This window comes from Candoia aspera, chromosome 11 (genome assembly GCF_035149785.1).
Source record: "Candoia aspera isolate rCanAsp1 chromosome 11, rCanAsp1.hap2, whole genome shotgun sequence".
NCBI lineage: Eukaryota > Metazoa > Chordata > Lepidosauria > Squamata > Boidae > Candoia > Candoia aspera.
In genome coordinates this window covers 5,932,524-5,954,536 of record NC_086163.1, presented here as the reverse complement: position 1 = coordinate 5,954,536, position 22,013 = coordinate 5,932,524, and the positions used below count along the sequence as shown (strand labels likewise).

The 22,013-nt window shown below is 44.3% G+C and overlaps 1 protein-coding gene across 2 annotated transcripts in view; it reads left to right on the top strand.

The window, feature by feature from the left end:
- The first annotated feature begins 2,562 nt into the window (after window positions 1-2,562).
- The window catches only part of BBS2 (Bardet-Biedl syndrome 2), a 32,277-nt gene continuing 12,826 nt past the window's right edge, over window positions 2,563-22,013 (top strand). Inside the window, exons 1-8 of one of the 2 annotated variants that reach the window (XM_063312960.1) lie at window positions 2,563-2,738; window positions 5,725-5,952; window positions 9,053-9,178; window positions 11,606-11,668; window positions 13,265-13,342; window positions 19,213-19,317; window positions 20,516-20,602; window positions 21,867-22,002. In XM_063312960.1, coding sequence (XP_063169030.1) covers window positions 2,622-2,738; window positions 5,725-5,952; window positions 9,053-9,178; window positions 11,606-11,668; window positions 13,265-13,342; window positions 19,213-19,317; window positions 20,516-20,602; window positions 21,867-22,002 — 940 coding nt within the window. In that variant the 5' untranslated portion in view covers window positions 2,563-2,621. The remainder of the gene's footprint in view (window positions 2,739-5,724; window positions 5,953-9,052; window positions 9,179-11,605; window positions 11,669-13,264; window positions 13,343-19,212; window positions 19,318-20,515; window positions 20,603-21,866; window positions 22,003-22,013) is intronic. The other variant, XM_063312961.1, reaches the window with a different exon arrangement.

Here is a 22,013-nt window from a genome sequence, read left to right as displayed (position 1 = left end):
TCAGAGTATAACTTAATGTTTCAGCTAAAGCAGAAGAGAATAAACCCAAGAGAGGTTTTCCTCATAAACCTCAGATTACTCTACGGCTGTTTTGGTGCATTATTCTATAAACTATAATGTTGTCTTTTTTAGTTGAGTTTAGCATGTTATGTGAATCTCAGCTCCCCTGGTTTTGGATTTAATGTGATGTATATATCTAGCCTGGTGTTTCTCAATCTTGGCAACTTTAAGAGGTGTGGACTTCAATTCCCAGAATTCCCCAGTGAGCATGGCTGGCTGGGGAATTCTGGGAGCTGAAGTCCACACCTTTTAACGTTGCCAAGGTTGAGAAACACTAACCTAGCCTATTAAACTATAGTTAAGCAAACTATGGCTTAGTATAACATGTAGTATAACATGTAAACCAGGCTAAGTTTCTAGTTGAGAAGGACTGAAGAAACTTCTTGATGGATGGTTCACAGTGCTAAAAATCAAACAGCAATTTGGATTTTTTTCCTTTGAGTGATTTTTTTTTCTATTATGAAAAGAACACAGAAGCAGCAGTGAAAAAGACAGGAGGTGTTGGGTTTTGTTGACCCCATTAACATTCTGCAAATGAGGTAACTGCATAATAAAAACCTCATTGAGAAGGGTTTTTGCTTCTGAGTAATGTTAAAAACATCAAGAGTCAACCCAAACTTAATTAATTCAGGGCTTAGATGCCATCACGACCAACCAGATGCTTCCAAGATGGCCACCAACAAGCCAGGAATGGGAGATCATCTTCCTGCGTGGGTTCCCGGGCAGGTGACATCACTTCTGATGCTGCAATTAATATGTATGCATCCTGAGTGTAGCTGCTAATAACTTTCTCCTCTACAAGACAATAATCTCCTTTTAAACTCCTCTGGCTTTGATGTTCCCATCTCTCAGAAACTGATGAGCAAGCCTCACCTTTAATTTAGCAGGCCTGCTCCCCATCGACATTTGCAAAACTTTAATGTAATGCTACCCTAGCTGCATCATGCTGTTTTAAGCCCTGTGGAGTAATGCATGGGGGGAATGGCTCAGGAATATTCACACTGCGCAAGCTGAAGGTTCTAGCTACAATTATTAACCCTTCTCTTCCATACAAGTTTAATTAATTATTATTATTAATAATTTCTTAAAAGACTAGGGAGGGAGGAATGGTAAGATCTCTGCTGGAGACTCTATAGCAGGAATAATACACCTTTATCTCCTTGTCCTACCCCAGAACCCTTAATTAGTGGTGATACTGGCTGGGGCTGCTGGGAGTTGCAGATCAAAAGCATCTGATGATGGGTCCTGTATTCCTTTCTTTCCCTTGAGCAGTGTTTCTCAAACTTGGCCGTTTTAAGATGCGTGAACTCAACTCCCAGAATTCCCCAGCCAGCATCACCAGTCTAGCCTGATCTCAAAGACCTGTTTAGCACTTGGATGGGGGACTATAATCCAGTGTTTCTCAACTTTGGCCACTTTAAGATGTGTGGGCTTCAATTCCCAGAATTCCCCAGCCAGCATGCTGGCTGGGGAATTCTGGGAGTTGAAGCCTACACATCTTAAAATGGCCAAGGTTGAGAAACACTGCCCCAAAGACTTTCTACTTATCAAAGGAAACAATGCTGGTCTAGGGTTAGCCTTCAGCTCTAGGATTCCATGGTGGTCTCCCATCCACATACTTACCAGCCTGATGCTGCTACTCCCATCTGCTGAATCTTTTGATACCCTTGAATTCTACACAGACATAACCATATAGCTTTTGGTAATAACACGTAACAATTGGCGATGTTTGCACTTCTTAGTCTGGCCTACAGTCCTTCAGTCCAAGCATCCACCATGCCTTACTCAACTCTAAATCAACCAGGGCTAGTTGAGTCCTGTCACTTTGGGGGCTCTCTGGGGGTCTTCCTGGATGCAACAATGTACTTTTCTTGGCAGCAGAACACAAGTGGCTTGCCATTGTCTTCTTCTGGGAGGTTTCTCCCAGTGCACCCTAGATCTGTAGAATTTCCTGGTGGTGCTCCATCGGAGTTCTATCCAGCTCTAGCCATGCTCAACTTTCTCAAGCTCAGCTACAGGCTGTCCTCTGGTGAGGACAGTGCAAAAGCTCTGGCTCAAAAGCTCCTGCAGGTGATGCACAGAGTGGGTTGACCTAGTATTTGGGAAAGGGGATTGCTGTGGGATTTCCATGTGGCCTCCTATCCCAGCAGCTCCCACGCTGGACCCTGCCCAATCAGGACGTTGCTCCCTGCAGAGAAACAACCCCAACCGGTGCCTTCAAAACGACAAATCAAGAGCAGACCAGTTAAATTCCCTGCACTGGGGATACTGAACTGTTTAAACGTGGAGGGTGGAGGGGGCTAAATCCATCTCCATCTTCTCTGGGCTGCGGTGGGGGAGCCGCCATGCCCGCGCCCGGACTACAGCGCCCATCCTCCTCGGCAGGCGCTGTAGTCGGGCGGGCGGCGGGTGGGTATTGTTTTCGTCCCCGCGCGCCCGCGAGGGAGGCCGCTTTCCTCCAGGCCTCGGCTTACGGCCTGCTACGGTTTCCGTAGCAACGGCTCCTTCCCTCGCTTGCGGGCCGCCCGAAGAGGCCCAGGCCGGCCTCCGCCGATTCCGCCATGCTGGTGCCGGTCTTCAGCCTGAAGCTCAGCCACAAGATCCTGCCCCGCGGCGTGGCGCTGGGCAGGTACGACGGGACCCACCCGTGCCTGACAGCGGCCACGCACGCCGGCAAGGTAGCCCGACTCGACCCGCGGGGCTGGGGCGCATGGGAGGGGGAGTCCCCGGCCTTTGGCGGGCGCCCGCGGGCCCGCCGCCGTTTCCCGGGCGGGGGACGCGCGTGGCGTTTCGGGGGGGTGTTATGTCGGGGGTAGCGCCCCCCCAGGTGGGTTTGTATTGACTACTCATTCCTGAATAAATAAATATAACTTCTATGGTTATGCAAATTACAGTATAAATTTTACCAAAGGCATACAGTATTGTTTTCATTTTTATGTATCTTTGTATTTTATAAAAGGCATAGATTGTTTTGTTTTTATTTTTTAATTTGTATGAAAAAATGCATGCATTGTATAAAATGCATGTTTCGGTTTTATTTTATATATTTTATTTAAAAGACATAGATTTGTTTTTATTATTGTTTGTTTAAATTTATCTTTGTATTTTATAAAAGACCCAGAGGAGGGGTTTTTGTTTGCCCAAATGTGCAAGGTGGCTGGGCTTTGAAAAATGCCAAACCTGGGTTCTCAAGGATGTGAATGCCCTGGCATCACGTTCCCATGTGCGTATTACACAGATGGGTGTCAGGGACCAGAGGTCCCGTGTCCCATTCAGAGATTTCCTCTCCAGAGAGGAGGAAGAGAGCTGGGGTAGTTCTTGGGGGTAAAACTTGGTGTCTGGCAGCATCTTTTCTGAGTAACAGATTTTATGAAAAGGTTGTCAGCTGATGCCTTTTAATAAAATGCATGAGTCGGAAAAGGTGCTATCAGATTCCTGCTGTTTTGCTCTCTGAACATGCTACGCATCCTTATGGGGTTGCACATTTTATCGATTGATTGATTTAAAAGGCTTATATGGCCACTCATCTTGGGAGACACAACTCTGGGAGGCCAACAGCAATAATAAAAACACAATAAAACAATCTAGCAAACAAAAAACCCGGGGCTAGTCAACAACACGTGTCCAACTATACAGTCCCCTGGACTCCAACATTATTTAGCCTTTTAACAAAGCATCCTTAAGAGGCAAAAACATTAATGATCCCTTAAAATAGGGACTATCTCCATTAAATAGGGCCAGCTGAAATGCACGTCCTTGTGTAAAGGAAGAATGTCTCGGGATATGGGCATGGTCTATTCCCTGACCTGAGTAAGTTTCTTTTGCAAAGAGTCCAGCATGTGGCAAACCAGAAGTATCTTGGCCCAACTGCTTTCTGTGAAGTGCTTGTATGTGATGGGGTGGGTTGACCCTGATGAATGACTGTGTGTCGGTGTTGACTCTTAGTGACCACATAAAGCTTTTCTCCATGTTGATCTGTCCCTGACCTGGGCCTTGTCTTCCAACAGTACTGTAACTGAGTCCATGCACCTTGCTGCTGCTTCTGTTCGTCGTCTTCTTTTTCCTTCCACCTTTCCCAGCATTATAGACTTCTCCAGAGAGCTGAGTCTTTGTATTATGTATCCGAGATGGATGGATGGATGTACCATCAATAGGAGATTGCATGGATAGACCTCTTTCATGATGATCTGTCTCCATCCTGGCCCTTCCGGTCTTCCAGTGGTGCACCCATTGCTATTGTAATTAAGTCCGTCCCCCTTGTCCTCTTCTCTTCCCTTCCACCTTTCCCAGCATTAGAGCCTTCTCCAGAGAGCTGGGTCTTTGCATAATGTGTTTGAACTAGGATAATTTGAGCCTGGTTGACCCTGTTATGCACGTATTAATGCTTACATGCTTCCTTCAGGTGTCGATGCAGCAGCGATGCCTTTGGACCCCAGTCACTCTAGCATAGAGTGTTTTGTGCTTGTGGACTTCCCACTGAGCCATCTGGTTGAGCATCTTAGGAAAGAGAATGCCAGATCACAAAGGCCTTTGATCTGATTCAGCTTGAAAAAGCACAGAAACCCTAGATGATCATGAATCGGGGACCAGAATTTTCCAAAAAAGATACAGCTCATAATCCAGTCCCACTGAAATTCTTGGTGTAAACCTGCCTTCCCATGGTAGTGATGGCAGATCACATACATGCAAGGAACCCATTGCATATAATTCAGAAATATATGTGAAATGTAGGTGATGGAGACTGGAAAGTTACTCATCTAGTCCTAAGAGTTTTTATCTTTTATGGCCTGTGTGGAGATCTGAGTAATCTAATGCCTGATTTGCTGGTGATCCCACCAAAGATTCCTGTTAGGTGTTCCCAGAATTGGCTACATTGGGAGGCTACGCTGGGGGAATTAAAGCCTTCCTTCTCTCTGAGTAAGTGTGATCAAGATAGAGTCTCCGATGTTTGTCCCCGGTTCTCCAGCTGATGGCTAATCAGGAAATTGATGAGAGATGTGGGTTGTGGTCAGCCTTCTCCAGTTTCAGTTTCCAGAATTCTCAGGGATGGCCATGCTGCTTGAGGAATTTTGGGAGATGAAGTCCACACATCTGGAGAGTACCCCTGTTGGCAAAGGCTGCTGCTTTTTAAAATTCACATTAAAGGTGTTTGCGGGGATGGTCAACCGTGTCAAGACAGTGCCAGTGGGCAATGACTCTTTCCTCTCTCTTCCATGTGTCTGAGGCAGGCAAGAAACATTTCAAAGGGGCAAAGCTTTGATTGGTTGTACCTGCCATCTTGACCTGTTGACTGCAGAAACCCCTGGTTCTCATATCACCTGCATCTTTGTCATCTGCTGTGGGCCTCAGTGATGCCCACAGAGGTAGACAGTATTCCTCAAAGAGAAGTTATCTACTGAATACTCCTTTGACCTGCAACCCAACCCTTCATCCCAGTAGATGAAGCCATACCTATGGACACCGAGAGATTGTCCTCCTCCGGAGGATTTCTCCTACAAGGATCAGCAGTTTGCTACACAGCCACTGGCAGGTGGGGATACCTGATGTATAGGAATAAATTGGAGTCCAAATTATTTTGGAATTATTTGTGATTTGTGGATCTTACCATGAAAGACTTTTACTGATGCTGTTGCTATCATCCAATGCTTTGCTTAATATTGACAGGTTTTTATTCACAATCCTCATGGACGTGACCAGCGCGTCAATACAAACCGCTTGGTACTTAGTACCCAGGATGCGGATATTTCTTTGCTGAACATCAATGAGGCTATCAGCTGTTTGACTGCAGGGATGCTGAACCCTGGTCTTGGCTGTGATTCCCTCCTGGTTGGCACACGGACCAGTTTGTTGGCATATGACGTACACAACAATGCTGACTTGTTTTATACGGGGGTAAGTTCATTTTTCTTCTTTTTCCCCATGATTGCACCTCAACAGCTGATTTTTTAAACTAATGGGATGGAGCTCAAATACACCATAACTGACTTCTTCCTTAAAGTTTCCTTCTTTCCATCCCACATAACTTGTATACGGGAAATCCCTGATGTTTTGCAAAAGATGTGGAGACTTCACAGAGGTATCCACCAGTATTTATTAGTGAAATGACTTCTGTATGGTGCCACTTGAGCCAATGAAACGACATTTTCATTGTCTCACACAGCATCGTTCTGAAATCCTTTCACCAATATGGGGACATGTTTCTCAATGTAGACTTTGTTCTTGAAAGCCACCTTCTAAAATGAGAACAGATCTTCACCTAAAATGTTCCTCACCGATCGTTGTAGGAAAACAATGAATCATGGGCAAACCAATTCAAAAGAGACATCCAGCATTATTGGTTGCCCTACTGAGAAGCTTCAGAATATTGTAGTCTTTCTCCTGTGAAACCAGCCTACAGTCTCTCCTTCAGAATATAAAACCCTCTGAAGTCCTTGGTGCTCTCTGAGCTTGGCAGTTTGCTTGCAGACGTTTCACGGCCCGAATAGGGAACATCATCAGTGCTGGTGAGTGTGGGGTTTGCTGCCTGTTTATATACAGTGGCTTGCCCTGCCAGTGTTGGTGGGGGAGTGGTTTTCTCCTTGGTAGTTCCTTGATTGGGGTATTGTTTTCTGCCTGATTGTTTGCCTGGTGTTAATCCTTGCTTATCTGCTTGTTGCCTGCTGGAGAGCATGGTCTTTTTGTTTCCTTCTTAGCCTTTTTATTATGTCCTTTGAATGGTGTGCAAATATGGTTTATCTCTACGTGCCTATTGATGATTGATTTGTCTGAATGCCAGGCTTCCAGGAATTCCCTAGCGTTTTTGGATTTAGCTTGGTCTGGCAGGGCAAGCTACTGTATATAAACAGGCAGCAAACTCCGCACTCCTTCACACTGATGATGTTAGCTATTTGGGTCATGAAATGTCTGCAAGCCACCCACCAAGCTCAGAGAGCACCAAGGACTCCACAGTTCATCCCTGAGCTCCCGAGATTCTCTTCTATTGGATAAAACTCTCTGTCCTGTGAAACCAGCCTACGTTGCAGGCAATGTAAGATTGAGTCCCTTACTCGTTCAGTGGTGGAATTTGTTATGAATTGGCTAAGTTCTGCAACTATACTAAAATAGATTCTTGGATCAGAATTAGAGACTCTATCACGGCTCTTGCCTGCTTGGAGGTGCCCAGTTAATAGCATGGAACTCCTTGTGAACTAATTTTAGTTCTCTTTTAGCGATGTGAAATAGCTTTTGAGCGCTATTGGAGAACTAAGGGAAGGACTGATACCCTGATTACAATGTTTTATAGCTCCATCCACAACATACCTGGAATTGTGAGCTTTGCAAACGGAACACGTATTTCCCTCGACTCGATAATATCCCTCCCCAGACGTAACATGGCAATAGCTGTGTTTTCAACTATTCTTAATATAGCAGAGATCAGGAATGACACTACATTCACACAATGAAAAGTCCATGAGAGTTTTTCTCTATTTTTTTGGGTGAGCAGGTACTATGGCTGCCTTCTTGGCTTAAACAATTCATCATTGTTTTTTATGTTAAAGCAGTAAACAGCCAATATGTTTTAGATGTTTAAAGACCCTAAAGATTCAGCTTTTATTATACATGGCTAACTATAATCTAGATGTTACAATTTTCTTTGAAATTTATTATTGCCGTGTTCTAGATGAAAGTTTTATCTGTGTTTGGAGGAACTAGCAATCTATCTATTATGTGTTCTAATTACTTATATTTGGGATGCCCTAATATTACTTTATGGAACAAAATCTGAAGTGGCATGGTACAATCCCAAGTTTATATGATACATATTTTCTGTCCTGAAAATGTTCCACATGACTTTGGTTGGAATCAGGGAAGTTAGGATTTGTTTTTATCTTTTCAATTTATAATTTAATGTTAAGTGCACACCAGTTGATTTGGCATCATTAGTAGAGGACAACTTTAAATCAACTTGGAATAAGTCACCGGAAGACTTTTTGTCTGAGTTTGTTTTTGATTTGGGCTTTGCATTGCTCAAAGAGCCATTAAGCGTTTGATCCGGGATTGTGTCTTCAGAGGGACAACAGCTAATTTTCTAGTCCCTTACATGAAAGAAACATTAATGATAGTTTTGTTCCTGCCAATTTCTTCTCCCATATTACAGTGGCAAAATACCGTTGAGCTTTTATTTTGGCCTGATTAAATGCCTTACCGCCAGCCTTGCTAATAGGCAATTATCAAACTTTTGACCAGTTTGTGTGAGAGTAAAGGTGGAAATGATATGTTACATTCTTTTCCCATTCCTGTTTTACAATATTTTTGCCTTTGTAAAGAAATCTTCCAGGCAGGGCAATAGAATGTAACATGTTTAACCTTCTTCCAGACCCAAGCCTGAGCATTTCCTGTAGCATAGCTATGTGATTAACTTCCATCCACAGACTGATGGTCTGTAAGCAGTAAGAAATAACGTGCTACATAGTAGGCTTTGGAAAGGTGAAGGTGTTTGTTTATTTGCTACATTATGTTATGTTTATTTTCAAAAATAGTCTCTGAAGCATTCTGCTCTAGTAAATGTGGAGAAAGTCTGAATGCTCCAATTTATCCCACAGTTTTTTTTTTCCCCTGGGTACATTTATTTGCAGGGACGTGGTGGCGCTGCGGGTTAAACCGCTGAGCTTGCCGATAGGAAGGTCGGCGGTTCGAATCCGCGTGACGGGGTGAGCTCCCGTTGCTAGTCCCAGCTCCTGCCCACCTAGCAGTTCGAAAACATGCAAATGTGAGTAGATTAATAGGTACCGCTTCGGCGGGCAGGTAACAGCGTTCCGTTTAGTCATGCCCGCCACATGACCACGGAGGAAGTGTCTTCGGACAAACGCCGGCTCTTTGGCTTTGAAACAGAGATGAGCACCGCCCCCTAGAGTCGGACACGACTGGACTTAATGTCAAGGGAAACCTCTACCTTTACCTACATTTGTTTGAAGGTAAGGAGTTACTTGATTTCTCTGTTGTCTCCCTGTAGGTTCCTGATGGAGCAAACTCCGTAGTCCTAGGAACACTGGGAGACATTTCCTCCCCCCTTGCAATTATTGGCGGAAACTGTTCCCTGCAGGGCTTTAATTATGAAGGAAAAGACCTGTTCTGGACGGTGAGAGTGCATATATTATAGGGTACTTTTTGTACCCATAGTTTTATTTATCTTCTTAACAAAACCTATAATTATTTCAGTATTATAAATGGAGCTCACTGATCATTTCAAGATTGTACATGGAGTGCTGTGGCTAAAAAAACTTGCCAGGGCTTGTGGGATTTTATAGCCAGGCAGGGTGGAGGGTTGCTTTGATAGTCCTTGCCCATCCAGGGCTCCCGATCTTTGGAGTCTTAGTCTTGTGAAGGGCGTTTTGCTCAGGGTTTTCTCTGTAGAGCAAGGACAGGAGAGACAGAGAGACAGGTGTCAAAGATACGTTGAGAGGTTCAGTGTTATGTGAGTCTTTAGACTTTTTCTGAATGAATTGCATCTTCAAAAGGACACAGGTATAATAATACTTTGTATTCCTCAAAGGTAGTGGTCTTGCAGTAGTCAATTTTTTAACTGCTGGAGAACACACACACAAAATGATGGGCCCAGGCCACAACAGGATAGAGCAGGAATGTAATCAAATTAAGACTTTCAGCCTACTTCTAAGGTTTTGTTTTCTCCTCAGTCCACCTGAGGTTTAACACATGAAAAATCTGATGCCAAAAGAGACCTCTGGAGCTTTGTCAAAAAAAGATGCTCGGAAGCTAAGGCTGGTTACTCTTACTGTGTTACATGGTGCTCCTTCCTGACTTCCTGAATTATTCCCTAGCCAAAGAGTGCTCTGATCTACTTGTCCTAGGATACCCAGTGATGGGGTTCACACAGCATGCGAGGCTAGGCTAAAATGGGGTTGGAAATGTGCAGTCCAGTGGAAAACCCAGCCATTGCTTTAGCAGTTTTGTGTACCAGGACATCGCATTAAGCCGTATCATGGGTTATTTGCTTGTTATGAGAGCACAAAAATTAATGGAGGTTTGGTATGTGGCGTGAACCTAAACAGATTTTGCCCTGGAAGTATTGAGTTTGGCAGCCCCTTGTAGTTGGGCTGCAAGAAACTCCCTAGAGCAGTGTTCCTCAACCTTGGCAACTCTAAGCTGTGCGGACTTCAACTCCCAGAATTCCCCAGCCAGCTTTGCTGTTTGAGATGAGGCCCTCTTCTTTTGAGGTACTCACTGTGGGTTTATTTATCAATCAAATTTATAAGGCCACCTGCTTCTGTAGCAACTCTGGGTGATGTTTGGGAAAGAGAAAGTAACATTCAATAGAATACTTACAGCATACTAAAGTATATAAAAAGGCTTGGGGCCACAGACTGGGTATGTTTTCAGATTCTGTTCTCTAGTTACAGATAACATTACTCAGGTTATGATCATGTTTTTCTGCACAAATCACAGATTTGAAGGAGCCTTCTAGCCCCAGAGTGGGGAAGACGTACTTCCTGTGCTGATGAATTTGTGTTCTGAACCCTTTTGTTTCCAGTTTGGGCACAACAGCATTGGAAGCTTCTCTGTGAATGCCCGTTCAGTACAGCTGATGGGTTGCTTGTGAATTTTACAAGAGGGCTCAACAACTAGAGTTCAGGGAGGGGGTCACAAATCCAACCCTCCCTGAATAGCCTTCACCTTCTTCCTTTGTGCTCAGCTGCTTTCAGTAGATAAAGAGTTGTTTGAGAAGCTTTATTTAAGCACTACTCCCTTATGTGTTTCCCTTGATGCATTTCAGTATTTGGCCTTCCTTGCGTCTTTGCACAAATTTTCTTGAACTGCTGAAGAGTAAAACCTTAAGACCACCTCAGTAGCTATGAATCTGAGTGTGGTTAACCAAGACTTTTTCTGCATCTTGGAATCAGAAGCTCCATTTGAGAATTGCCTCGGAGAGGGAGTGTTAGGCTTGTGGGGGTTTCCAGATGGAAAGCCCTTCCCATCGAGAATCAAAAGACAGTGTTAGGGTTAAACCAGCAAATGTTCATCCTTGTATGATAGCCAGAGTACATTACAAGTGATGAAAAGATTTATTTATATACATACATACATACATACATACATATATATATTGGCTGAAAGGCAACTTAATAAAGTGCACTCTAAGACAAAAAAAAAAGAATCAAAAGAAAGGGGAGCTATTCCATTTTTCCTCCTTAGCAGATTTTTGCAGGCAGAAGAGGCAGCATTGGGAAAGCACAGGAGAGTTTCACAGGCAGGATATCATCTCCTGGGCCCGATTTAAAATTTTTTGAAGAACCAGAATGATTTTCATTTTAAAGATTGACCTAGAGTCACCCTTCGTTTATGCATTTTTAAAGCCCTTGCTTAGTTTGAAATATGGATTCAGTCGCAAATTAGTTGTTGACCAAGGCATGGAATTATCTTGATAGTGTATACCAAATACTTAGCATCATTTAAAAATGTTCTGATAAATTATTTCTCTTTTAGTTATTATAAACAATTCCTGTGAGGTTAAACTAAGAAATGCTGATTAAAAAAAATATAATTACAGGTCACTGGCGACAATGTTCGTGCTCTAGCCCTCTGTGACTTCGATGGTGATGGGAAAAAAGAGGTATGTCTTTGGCAAGTGGTATCTGTGTGAGCTTATATTTCCGTTGCACACACACACACACACTTATATTTCCATTAGCAGTGATCTTGATAATTTAAGGACTATGATTACTGGACTTAGAGCATGGTACGGTACACCTGTAGTAGATCTTGAATCTGGTTTGAGTTTCTCCTGTCTTTTTTTTCCCCCCCTTCCAAGTGACCTGTGGGAATTGCTAGCTATTCTCTGAACATGCTGAAAATTACAAAGAGGTGTTCCAGATTTGTAATGTCCTCGAATAGCGATTGCTAATAAACAGGAGAAGGGTATCTTTGTGCTCACGTCCTGCTTGGGGCTAACGATGTGCACCTTGTTGGCTGCTCTTGGACAAAATTGCGGGTCAGAGACCTTCAGTTGGAGCCCTCACAGTTTTTATTGAATTCCATTTTAGACACTCCAGGGCTTACTGGTGGGAACTGTTTGGGCTTGAAGATGGGCTTGGAAAATATATGCGCCCGTATTGGAGCAGATGAGTTTTTGGAGGATACATTTATTAATGCTTTTACATTTTCAACAAAAGAAAATATCAAAGTGCCGAAGTCATTAGAAGAAGCTCCCTGAATGGAAACCCGTAAGGTCTTCTAAGTTCAGTCCAAGCATAGAGCCTCCTTGGCTTTGGCTTCAGCCCATGTGTGCAATCCCTCCTTTCTTTGAGGAGCCAGAGCGAATTCTGAAGTTCCCCTTTCATGTATGTCCCTGGAGACATTCCTGGTTGGGCTACTTTGGATGACATGTCTTAAGGGCTTTCCCAGCCCAGCCTCCTCCCAAAGCAGGAATGCAAGGCAACTTGCTGGAAGGGCCATGCATGTAAGGGCAAAGAACTGCTCTCATGTGCCCCGAGGCAAGGGGTGCTGATCCTTTTAATCCAAAACCATATGCTGCATACCCTAAACCAGCGTTTCTCAACCTTGGCAACTTTAAGATGTCTGGACCAACACCCAGAATTCCCTAGCTAGCATGCTGACTGGGGAATTCTGGGAGTTGAAGTCCACATGTTCTAAAGTTGCCAAGGTTGAGAAACACTGCCCTAAGTTATATTTACTCTTGTGATGTGCAACTTGGAAGTTAGAACTGAAATTTCATTTGGGATATACTTCAACAATTGTTGAACTTGAAGGATAGGTCAACCAAGACGGTTTCCCTTGGTTTCCTAAATCATAAATTGGGCTGCCAAATAACCTAATCATGAGGTAACAACTTCTTGACTTTATCTTCAGCACTTTGTAAAATGTATTTTAGTGTGCTGAATTGAAGCTGTGAGCTAGGCAGCCTTCTTCTCCTGATGCTCTCCAAGTGGTTTTGGCTTCAAGTGCCATCATTCCTGGCCATAAATGACTGGTACGTCTAGAGATCGACAAGCGAGATCATGTTAACATTTCTTCTGTTAGTGAAAGTAAAAGGCCCACTGAAGAAAAAGGGCTGAATGTGGTCTTCATTTGGTCAGATTTCTTGACATGGGCTCTAGGACTATTTTGGCAGCTAGAAAGCAAATGAATGGAAATAAAATATGGTCTGTTAGATGTTTGATGGCCTCTCTCTCCCCCTTCTCCCCAACAGCTTCTCGTCGGGTCCGAGGATTTTGATATTAGGGTTTTTAAAGAAGATGAGATTGTGGCAGAAATGTCTGAGACTGAGGTAAGGGGGAAGATTAAATACTAAAATTATCTTTATGCGGTGCAGTGATTCAATTTAGATAGAAAGGTTGGAGAAACATGAAGTTCTGATGTTTTGGAATCTTTTTGACCACACAACAGACTTCAGATAGATGAAAACCACATTTTGTCACTCAGCATATTCTAAAGTTTCCTCTAGGCCTGCTTTGCTGTTCTCTTTTTTTCCTGGTAGCCAAACTCCTTTTGACAGGTTTAGGGAAACTGGACGTAAATCAAATAGTTTCACTCCATGCCAAATGAGGTGCGTGGGAAAGTGGGTTCAGAAGAAAGAGATGATAATGGCGGCAATAACCCTTTTGATGTACACCGGAGTGCAGTGATGCCGCCTTGTCCAGAAGATCTTCTGCCTTCCTCCAGTCTGTTAAGGCTCACCCAAAAGGAGTTCTGAAAAGGGAATAACTAGTTTTACAGAGGAAATGCAGAGAACAACTTCAAAATGGAGCAGAGTGAAATTCAGGGAGAAAACATCTAGAGTTTGCTTTCTTTGTTGTGACATTGAGTGGCCCTAATAAAGGAATATAGAAACGAACTTTCTTTTTACAATCATCCTTGTTTTAGTGATGGGTTTTTCCATCCAGTGTTAGGGAGTGGGAACAGTATTTGGCTATTATTATTATTATTATTATTATTATTAATATAATAACTAGATTTACCATATCCACCCATTCCAGTGAACTCTAGGCAGCTTACAAAATCTAATTAATAATTAAAACAATTAAAAATATGAACAAAATGGAACAAGACAGTCCGGACTAAGAATGGCCATTAAAACCAAGCACGTTCCCCGCCCCCCCCCCAGCGCATTAACTTCACACCAGGCTAGATATATTAGGGGTAATGCAGCTGCTGGGTTGGCCACAGCTGTCTCAGTGCCCTTCAAGATGTTGTGAAGGGAAGGTGTATACCAAAGACCTGAACTGGAGGCCCAGGAGATAAGGCTTATTAGGGCATGCCCCTGAGTCCCACAGCTCGAGGGTTGGTTCCTCACCCAACACCTGCAACCCTGAATTCTTTTGGCACATCAAGGCAAAAGACTCCGGTGGGTCAGAAACGAAGACTATGGCGGTAGGCTGTTAAACGTTGCCCTCTTGGGTGGCAGAACCCCAAGAGCATCTCTAAGGAGATATAATGCAGGAAGCCCCTTGCACCAATTGCTGCCCAAGCTCTGCTCTGCTCTGCTGTCTCTTTGCCGAGCAGAGAGATCATTCCTTTGGTCTTTCCCTCATTTACTTTTGCTCCTGTTCTCCATCCCTGCCTGGTGCAGTCCCTTCTTCCTTCTCCTGCCTTGCGCAGAGGCTGGCTTCCTTGTTCACTGCCCTCCCTCCTCTTCACCTTTATTTATTTTTATTTTATTTTTTAAATTTCTATCACCGCCCATCTCTCCCGAATAGGGGACTCTGGGTGGTTTACAATAAAATCACAATTAAAACATATAAATTACAAATTACAATATAAATAGATTATATTTATATTGTAAAGCAGGGTGGCCAGACTCTTCCGTCCTCCTCAGCTGCCCTCTTTCCTCCCCCCTTAGACAACCCCAGCCTCCTGGCACATCTTGCCAGGCAGCCTCCTTAGCACCTCAACCTGCTGTTGTGGGCCACAGAAAATACCTTGGAGACCACAAGTTTGGGACCCCAGGTTTAGAGCCGCAGCGTTCAACATTTTGGGGGCCAAGGGCTGTGCTGGGCTTTCTGTAGCGTGATGGGAAGAGTACTCCAGAGAGAGGCAGGGCCAGTTCAGCCATTAAATTGGATTTAACTGAATTACATTAAGCTTGATTAAAATTAATTTAGGTGAATTATGTATTGTCAGTGTGATTACTCATTTTCTTTTCTGTGACATTCAAATTTACAGTTTGGTAGCAACTTTGGAGGGCCTCCGCGAGCTGCACCGAGGGCTTTAGGGCTGTGTGTGGCCTGGGGCCTCAGATTGTGCATCCTTGGTTTAGAGATTCAACCTGCTATTCATATTCTGCAGGTTTATTAGGACAGACAGTGATGTAGCAGCACGATGTGCTATTGCTACAGAGAGACAGCTCTTATGACAAAGGGCAAAGGAGTCTAAATGGTCCAGTTCTGATCCTGCCACAAACTGTATTTAGAATGAGGATGGGGGCTTAAGGTGATTCAAGAAGTCCGCTATGGGAAAAAGTCTGCTATTGGAAGTGGGGTAGCTGCGGGTTAAACTGCTGAGCTGCTGAGCTTGCCGATCGGAAGGTCGTTGGTTCGAATCTGCGTGACGGGGTGAGCTCCTGTGGCTAGTCCCAGCTCCTGCCAACCTAGCAGTTTGAAAACATGCAAATGTGAGTAGATTAATAGGCACCGCTTCGGCGGGCAGGTAACGGCGTTCCGTGTAGTCATGCCGGCCACATGACCACGGAAGTGTCTTCGGACAAATGCTGGCTCTTCGGCTTTGAAACGGAGATGAGCACCGCCCTCTAGAGTCGGACACGACTGGACTTCATGTCAAGGGAAACCTTTACCTTAAAAGTATTTTAACTCTTTAAAACAACTTTAAAAGCAGTTAGGAAAACTCGGAGATGACATTACTATGCAGTGGTGGGAAAATCATGCCCTATTTCCTATCCAGTTAGTAACAGGGTGACTGTATGGGCAGCATAATGGCCAAAATCTGCTGGAGGTCTCTGCTGGCTGGGCCTATTAGAGTCACTGAAAGAGGACTTGCGTTCCTTGTCTTAGGGTTTGGGCTGGAGAAGGGCCAGATGGATTCTGTCCAGCGTCCTTGGCAGGGAAGAAGGCTCTGTTATTTATTGATGTACATTTTATAGACCATCCTGTATTAACAGTCCTCTGTACAAATTCCTTGTAAAATGTGAAAACCATAAATCATGAAAATAAAATGTAAAGTCAGCAGCCAAGGGGAATGCTGGTGCAATGTGTCTAAATAGTACTAAATATGTAGGGAAAATGGGAAATAAGCTTTCTGTTTAATGCTGAAAAGAACGTAACGGAGCGCCAGTGAAGTTCTTTGAGCTGCAGTCAAGATGCCCATTCTGGAAAGATTGTCTCTTGGACCTATTGTGAGCAGAGCTGGCAAAGGCCCCAGGAGAGAATATAGGGATCGAGAGACGTGTTCTGTCTGTACGGGAGGAGAGGCAGTCTTAAAAACGAATACCTCCATGAGCTGGTAAACCACTGTCCTCTCTTTGTATTGTGGATTGGAGAATTTTCCAGACTATCTTCAAAAGCATCCTCTGCGGCTCACCAGAACAATCCAAGTGAGAGGTTATCAGAATGTGGATAACTGCAGCTCTCCCTCTCTAGATGGGATCATGGTTGTTAACTCAGTCTAACATAATGAGATGCTGGGAGGTGAGACCCTCCAACTGGTAACCTGGGAGGAGCAGGAGGCAGATTTCTCCACAATCGGCTTCCCATCTGGGAGACACGCCACACACTGAATCCCAGGTTCATGGACTTTTCTTATGCAACCTGTTACTATATCCAGTCACTGACTGCAAAGAAGTTGCATTCCTCCATCTCTGTCTCTTAGCAAAGGCCATTCCCCAAGGTGACTAAGACAGTGTCTGCTCCAAGACCAAGGAAAACCATTCATTCATTCATTCATTCATTTTTCAAATTTCTATCACCGCCCGTCTCTCCCGAAAAGGGGACTCTGGGCGGTTTACAATAAAAGCAAAATAGATGTAGAATCCGTTTTATTTAACAATGTTTACAGTAGAGGGGTTCAGTTCAGGGATTGTTGATGTGCAGGTTCCTCAGCACGATGCAAAAGTGGGATAAGGCAAACCTCTTGGGCAGTTTCTGCAGAAGAAGCTTCTGAAGACTGCTTGCTCCAAACTTCAACATCCATCATCCTCACTCACTTGGTCATGGGGCTTGTGTGCCAAAGCTAATCAGAAACATGCGGGGTGTACATAATTTCCCCTCTCTGGCATCCACACGCTGCAGATCTTAGCATCCTCTATGTTCCACTTTTTTCAACAGGTATTCAGGTATCTAGAAACATTGATATGGTGCTTGGTGACATATTTAGCATCATGTGTGAATAGGAAACACGTCGTTTCTCGGATTGAACATTGTTTGCAGTTCTTACTGAGTTTACTTTTACTACGACTGTCCCCAGTCTCAGCCATAAAAGCTGGTGGTCAGCCTTGCCAATGAGACCATAATGATGCAGGTTCACAGAAAATATGGCTTGCTCGGTGCCTCGCATGTGTTTGAATTAGGGATGACCTGTAAAAGAGCGAGAGAGGAAGAACCAATTCATTAAAAGCTTTCCCACCTGATACCAGGACCCACAGGGATCTTCTGCATGCAAGTAGGGTCCCCCTTTTCGGGGGAGATGGGCAGTGATAAAATTTGAAAAAATAAAGTAAAACCATCTTTGCTAACCTGACGCTTTCTGGTTGTTGTGGGCCTGCAGTGCCAGGAGTTCCCAGCCGCAGCTGTGACTGAAGTAGAGATGAGAACAAATCTGTTCATTGATGGAATCTTGGCTTTAAACACACTATGGTAGAAATAGTGCCTTTCTGGGAATCATTTGGCTCTGTTGTTATTATTTAATTACAGCATGGAATATCATTCCTGTCCCAACATGCTCTTTTGATGCCAACTCCAATCACTTTGCCAGAGGTATTTTTTTCCAGGGGGAAAAATATTATTTTTGGGGAGGGGAGAATTCCCACCATTACTTTTATGGGTTCCATTTTATTCCCTGAGAAACAGTTTGAGTACGTTTGATAATGCTCGTAATACTTTTCCTCACGCATGAAAGAGGGCTTGGCACATGTGCTTTATTTTATTTTTTGTTGACATTCTGAGATCCACCCATTGGTGCCTAGGGCAAAAAGTATATTCCTGAGGTACGTTAATTACATAGTACTGAGGCTAGGAATTAGTTCTATGTATCAGATCTAAATAGACTTTGCAGTCTTTCTCAGTGACCCCAAACTTATAGCTGTAATATATTTTAGGACAAAAAAGTTACCTTGTCCTTAAACAGTTGAGACTCAAGAAGTTGGGCTGATTTGTTTCGAACCAGAAGATCCAGATTAGTCTTTTCACCTCTCAGCTAAAAATCCTCTTAAAAAGAAAAGGGTTAGATGCATTATTTTCTTACCAGGAAGACCGTTTTCTTGCCAGGAAGACCATGCAAAAGCAGCTGAGTATAGCTTTTCTTGAAAGTAAAAATAGATCTCAGAGTTTTCTGTGCATCTTAGATGAGAGCAGGCAGACAGCTGGATTTGGCCCAGGGCTCACCTCTGCCCAGCAGGCACCTCAAAAACTTCCCTCTTCTGGGCTGCCCCTCCTCAGCTGCTCCCGGTTGCATTGGTTCTTGTGCAGCCACTTCCTGGCAATTGAAATGTGGAAGAAAATCTTGGGCTGCTTCCAGATTGGGGGCTTTTAGTGCTATCAAAAAAGATTAGGCAGTGTTCTCACTCCCCCCTGCCCCTTTTCCATGGATTTTTGTAGGTAAGAAAAATAGGGGAGAAGGCAGTGGGGAAAACATTGGTGCAAAATGAATGGAGACCTCAACACCTGGAGCCCCTGTAAAGTTTTGTGGATGAGGCCAGGTGAGCTGTGCCATAAAAAATTCATCTCAGAGTCTTCCCCATCCTTAGCTGGATATGGCATCAGCCAAGTCTTTTTGGTCCAGGAGTTGATACTGGTATGGTGGATGTTATTGAGACTGGGCACTTGCCAAACCAGGCCTATTTAATGGGCATGGATACTGTACTGCCAGTATCTGTCTGATTTAGCCGAAGGCAGTTTTATTCCATAGAAATAGTTTGGTTTATTATTTAGTTTGACAATGGTTGTTAACCTTTCTTCCTTCCTTTTCTAGACCATCACTGCACTGACTCCAATGAGGACCACTCACTTTGGCTATGCCCTTGCTAACGGCACAGTGGGCATTTATAACCAGGCGGCGCGCTACTGGAGAATCAAAGTTAGTATGATCCAGTTGAAGATGTCAGGACAGCCTGGAATATCCAGCACCAAGAAACATACAGTATATTTGGCTTTGCTGGGTGTCTGCAGAGGGGGGCCAAAAGTGTCCAGACGGCAGCCACAACCATGGAATTGGAAGTCTCGCCCCCCCCTCCTTTACATGCATCATAGAACTTTGATCACCTGGTTATAGTTGCCATCTACCTCTTTTTTAGCATTCCGGTAACGTGGAGCTGCCACTGTTTCATCTCCTCCTCCTCCTCCTCCATTCAACTTCGATACTGCCCAATTCCACTCGGGCAATGCTGTATAGATAGACCAGTGTTTCTCAACCTTGGCAACTTGAAGGTGGTGGACTTCAACGCCCAGAATTCCCCAGCCAGCCATGCTGGCTGGGGAATTCTGGGCGTTGAAGTCCACCACCTTCAAGTTGCCAAGGTTGAGAAACACTGATATAGACACAGAGACCTCGAATGTGTGTGCTGGAAAGGATCTTTTAGTCCATCTAGTTCATCCTTCACATTGATTAGACCAAAAGGTTGCTTCTTCCTGGGCCTTTCAAGCACAGGTGGTCTAACGTCCACCTGTCCACTTCTAGACCACGTTGGCACAATGTGCTTAATTTGGCTGCCAGATCAACCCATTTTCCAAGTTCAGTGCAGGTACGTTTTACACTGAGCTCTACAACACTCTATTCAAGGTTACAATTAATCAGGCATTGCATGTTAGGCAGATGTAGCCCTGTGCTCTTCAACCGACTTGGTTAAGTGTTGTGTAAACCCCAGCCATTGTCTTGTTCCACGTAACATCCTAGACTTGTTTTCTTTGCTGAGAACTTGGTCGTCTTTTGTCGGACAACCGGTAGCTATGAACAAGCTGAATATCCGACTCGAGTGGTACAGGATATCCATTTGAGACAAAAACCTCATCTGTTGGGGGAAAATAAGAGCCACTTTTTCATGTTTTTCCTAGTGTCCAAGGTACTTCATTCTTGCTGCAACTCTATAGGACAGCTGCTGTTAACAAGGAGAGGTTCTTTAACTCATGGTTAGCGTCAAGACTAAATCTAGAGTCATACAGTTTATCATCTTGATCAGGCTCCTGTGTCAGCATCGCTCCACTAGATGTGGGAAAGGGCTAGGGTTAGCACCAAGAAAGGACCTGCCTGCTACTCATAGATGCACTTTTCTCCCCAGTCTAAAAATCAGGCGATGAGCATCCATGCCTTTGATATCAACTCTGACGGCGTCTGTGAGCTCATAACTGGCTGGTCCAGCGGGAAGGTAAGAATTAAGAAGAAGGCACTTAACCCTCTCCCCTACTCTCTCTCATCAGGGTTACGCTGCTGGCCTGGTTTAGAATTCTGCTCTTGGAATAAATCAGTGGCTGCCACCAGAACAAATGAACCACGTTAGACACGCTTAGCTTGGATATTTTCTTAAAATTGCTTTGTCTTTTTTCAGAGTTTGCATGTGTGTGTTACAGATCATGTAAAAGCAGCTGTTGAAATAAATAGAAGGAAAAGAAGGATTAGGTTGTGAACTAGCTGATGTTCCGGATGGCTCACAGCTTGGCCTGACTTAGAAGTTTTACATAAAACGTATTTTCTTTTAAAGTATTTTTTTTCTCCGCAAATTAATAAAAGGATATTTCTTAAAGGCTGTACTTTGTTGAAGTGCAGGTGGTCCTCATGTAATGTCCACTCATTCGGTGACTATTCAGAGTTATGATGGAGCTGAACGAGGGGTACTTACGACCAGTCCTCGTAGTTGCAGCGGTCACAGCATCCCACAGTCACACGATTGCCATTTGTAACCTTAACTGCCGGCTTCTGACAGTGTCAGTGGGGAAGCCAGCAGGAGGTTGCAGATGGTGATAACGTGACTGTGGGATGCTGTGACTGTGCGGGATTCGCCTAACTATGGCAGCTTGGAGTGCCGGAGCGGCTATTGTAAATTGGCGCAGTCACGTGATCTCTTCGCTGTGGCGTTCGCGGTCCCAATGACCATCGTTAAGCCAGGACTACCTACATATATGTATACGTATACGTATAAATATTTGTGCCTTTGAGTCAGTGTTGACTCCTGGCAACCGCCTGGACAAGTCTCTGCAGTTTTTCTTGGCAAGATTCTGGAAGTGGTTTGCCCTTGCCGCCTCCTTCCGAGGGCTCAGAGAGGGACAAGGTCACCCGGCTGGCTTCATGCCTAAGGCGGGACTAGAACTCGCAGTCTCTTGGTTTCTGGCCTGATGCCTTAACCACTACACCCGCTGGCTCTCATTTTGTGGAAGTAAGCCTATTTAATTCAGGAGGGCTTTTTTTCTGAGTAATCCTATATAGGTGTAGCATGCCCTCTGTTGAACTAGGACGAGGGCAATCCAAGTCCAATCCATCATCAGCCATGCTTGCTTTCCTAGCCCACCCTGCCCCACGGGGATAAAGAGCGTATCCCTGTGTGAGCTGCCTTGAGTTCCTGGAGGAAAATCATTGCAGTTGAACTTTGGCCTTTCCCCCTTTTAACGCTCTCTTGGGGAACGTCCGTGTTGCAGATCGATGCACGCAGCGATCGAACTGGAGAAGTGATTTTCAAGGACAACTTTGCTTCTTCGGTGGCGGGAATTGTGCAGGGAGATTACAGAATGGATGGAAATACACAGTTAATCTGCTGCTCGGTGGATGGTGAAGGTATGGTCATC